This window comes from Alosa pseudoharengus, unplaced genomic scaffold (genome assembly GCF_046254945.1).
Source record: "Alosa pseudoharengus isolate Yale_2024_CS ecotype anadromous, Long Island Sound unplaced genomic scaffold, YU_APseudo_1.1 YU_APseudo_1.1_scf_24, whole genome shotgun sequence".
Taxonomy (NCBI): domain Eukaryota; kingdom Metazoa; phylum Chordata; class Actinopteri; order Clupeiformes; family Clupeidae; genus Alosa; species Alosa pseudoharengus.
In genome coordinates this window covers 2,557,674-2,559,364 of record NW_027468689.1, presented here as the reverse complement: position 1 = coordinate 2,559,364, position 1,691 = coordinate 2,557,674, and the positions used below count along the sequence as shown (strand labels likewise).

The window sequence follows — 1,691 nt, the reverse complement described above, 5'->3', positions numbered from 1 at the left end:
GGCCCACTGGTTAGCACTCTGGACTTGTAACCGGAGGGTTGCCGGTTCGAGCCCCGACCAGTGGGCCGCGGCTGAAGTGCCCTTGAGCAAGGCACCTAACCCCTCACTGCTCCCCGAGCGCCGCTGTTGTAGCAGGCAGCTCACTGCGCCGGGATTAGTGTGTGCTTCACCTCACTGTGTGTACACTGTGTGCTGTTTGTGTTTCACTAATTCACCGATTGGGTTAAATGCAGAGACCAAATTTCCCTCACGGGATCAAAAAAGTATATATACTATACTACTATACTTTATCATCTCCATGACGACAGGAGGAGGACCAGGCAGAAGCCTACTAGGAAGCAAAGAGCGGAGCTTTGCTAGGAAGTGTCTGTGGCCGTTTGAGGACAGAAAACGGTGCATCAAAGGGTCAAAATAGCAGCAGCCAAAGAGGATCGGTGATAACAGAACAAGTGACGGTGTAAAATAAAACATCTTTAGCGGCACACGATTAAAATGAACATGTTATGCTTGGTCCTTAATCGCATCATGAATCATTATTAATATATATATATATATATATATACACACACACACACACACACACACACACACACACACACACACACACACACACGCATATGGTATGTCCACAGCGCACACACACAAACAGGTATTTCATTTCCCTGGAAACCCCAGTATTCATTCACACCTAACAGGTGTTCTGGGAAGTAACAGTGTAATTGTTACATTGTAATTGTTCATTGTGTTCATATTTCCTGAAGTGAATCATGACCAAACACACACACACACACAGATAGAGATGTAACAGGACATATGTGACTTCAAACCTGAAACACAAACACACTCCTCACCTTGCTGGTCTCCGGGCTGTCAGGGTCAAACTGCACCTGTTTGACGGCGAGCTCTCGGCCAGTGTCTGCATCGTAGCAGAGGAAGACGCGACCGAACGCCCCCTGACCCAATAGCTTCCCCAGGCGCCAGTTAGTGGGGGCACGCGGGGCTACACACACACACACACACACACACACACACACACACACACACACACACACACACACACACACACACACACACACACACACACACACACACACACACACACACACACACACACACAATACAGAGATATGGAGTGAACACACAAACATACAGATGGAGTCAACACACACACACGCACACACACAAACAATACAGAGACATGGAGTGATCACACACAAGTACCCAGATGGAGTCAACACACACACACACACACACACACACACACACACACACAATACAGAGATTAAGTGAAGACACACACACACAAAACACAAAGACGCAGTTAACACACACACACACAAATGTAATAGAGAGATGGAGTTAAAACACACACGCACACACACACACACACACACACACACACACACACAGACACACACACACACACACACACACACACACAAATATACATGGGCGCATGGTTAACAATCATCTTAACATGTCCCTGTAAATCCCTCCTGTGACTTGTCTTAAACATCCATTCATTCATTCCTTCATTTAGTGATGCCTCGGCATTGTGAATGACCTCCACTACACTAATACACTTTGCTTTAGAGGAACCTTCTCTGGCATTGTGAATGACCTCCACTACACTAATACACTTTGCTTCTCTGGCAGGCTCACAGACTTCCTTCCTGTACCATTCTCGATCT

The 1,691-nt window shown here is 46.6% G+C and overlaps 1 protein-coding gene across 1 annotated transcript in view; it reads right to left on the bottom strand.

Moving 5' to 3' along the window:
• Positions 1–617: 617 nt before the first annotated feature.
• map3k2 (mitogen-activated protein kinase kinase kinase 2) overlaps positions 618–1,691 on the bottom strand; it is a 19,243-nt gene continuing 18,169 nt past the window's right edge. Inside the window, exon 13 of the mRNA XM_076302825.1 lies at positions 618–1,000. Coding sequence (XP_076158940.1) covers positions 822–1,000 — 179 coding nt within the window. The 3' untranslated portion in view covers positions 618–821. The remainder of the gene's footprint in view (positions 1,001–1,691) is intronic.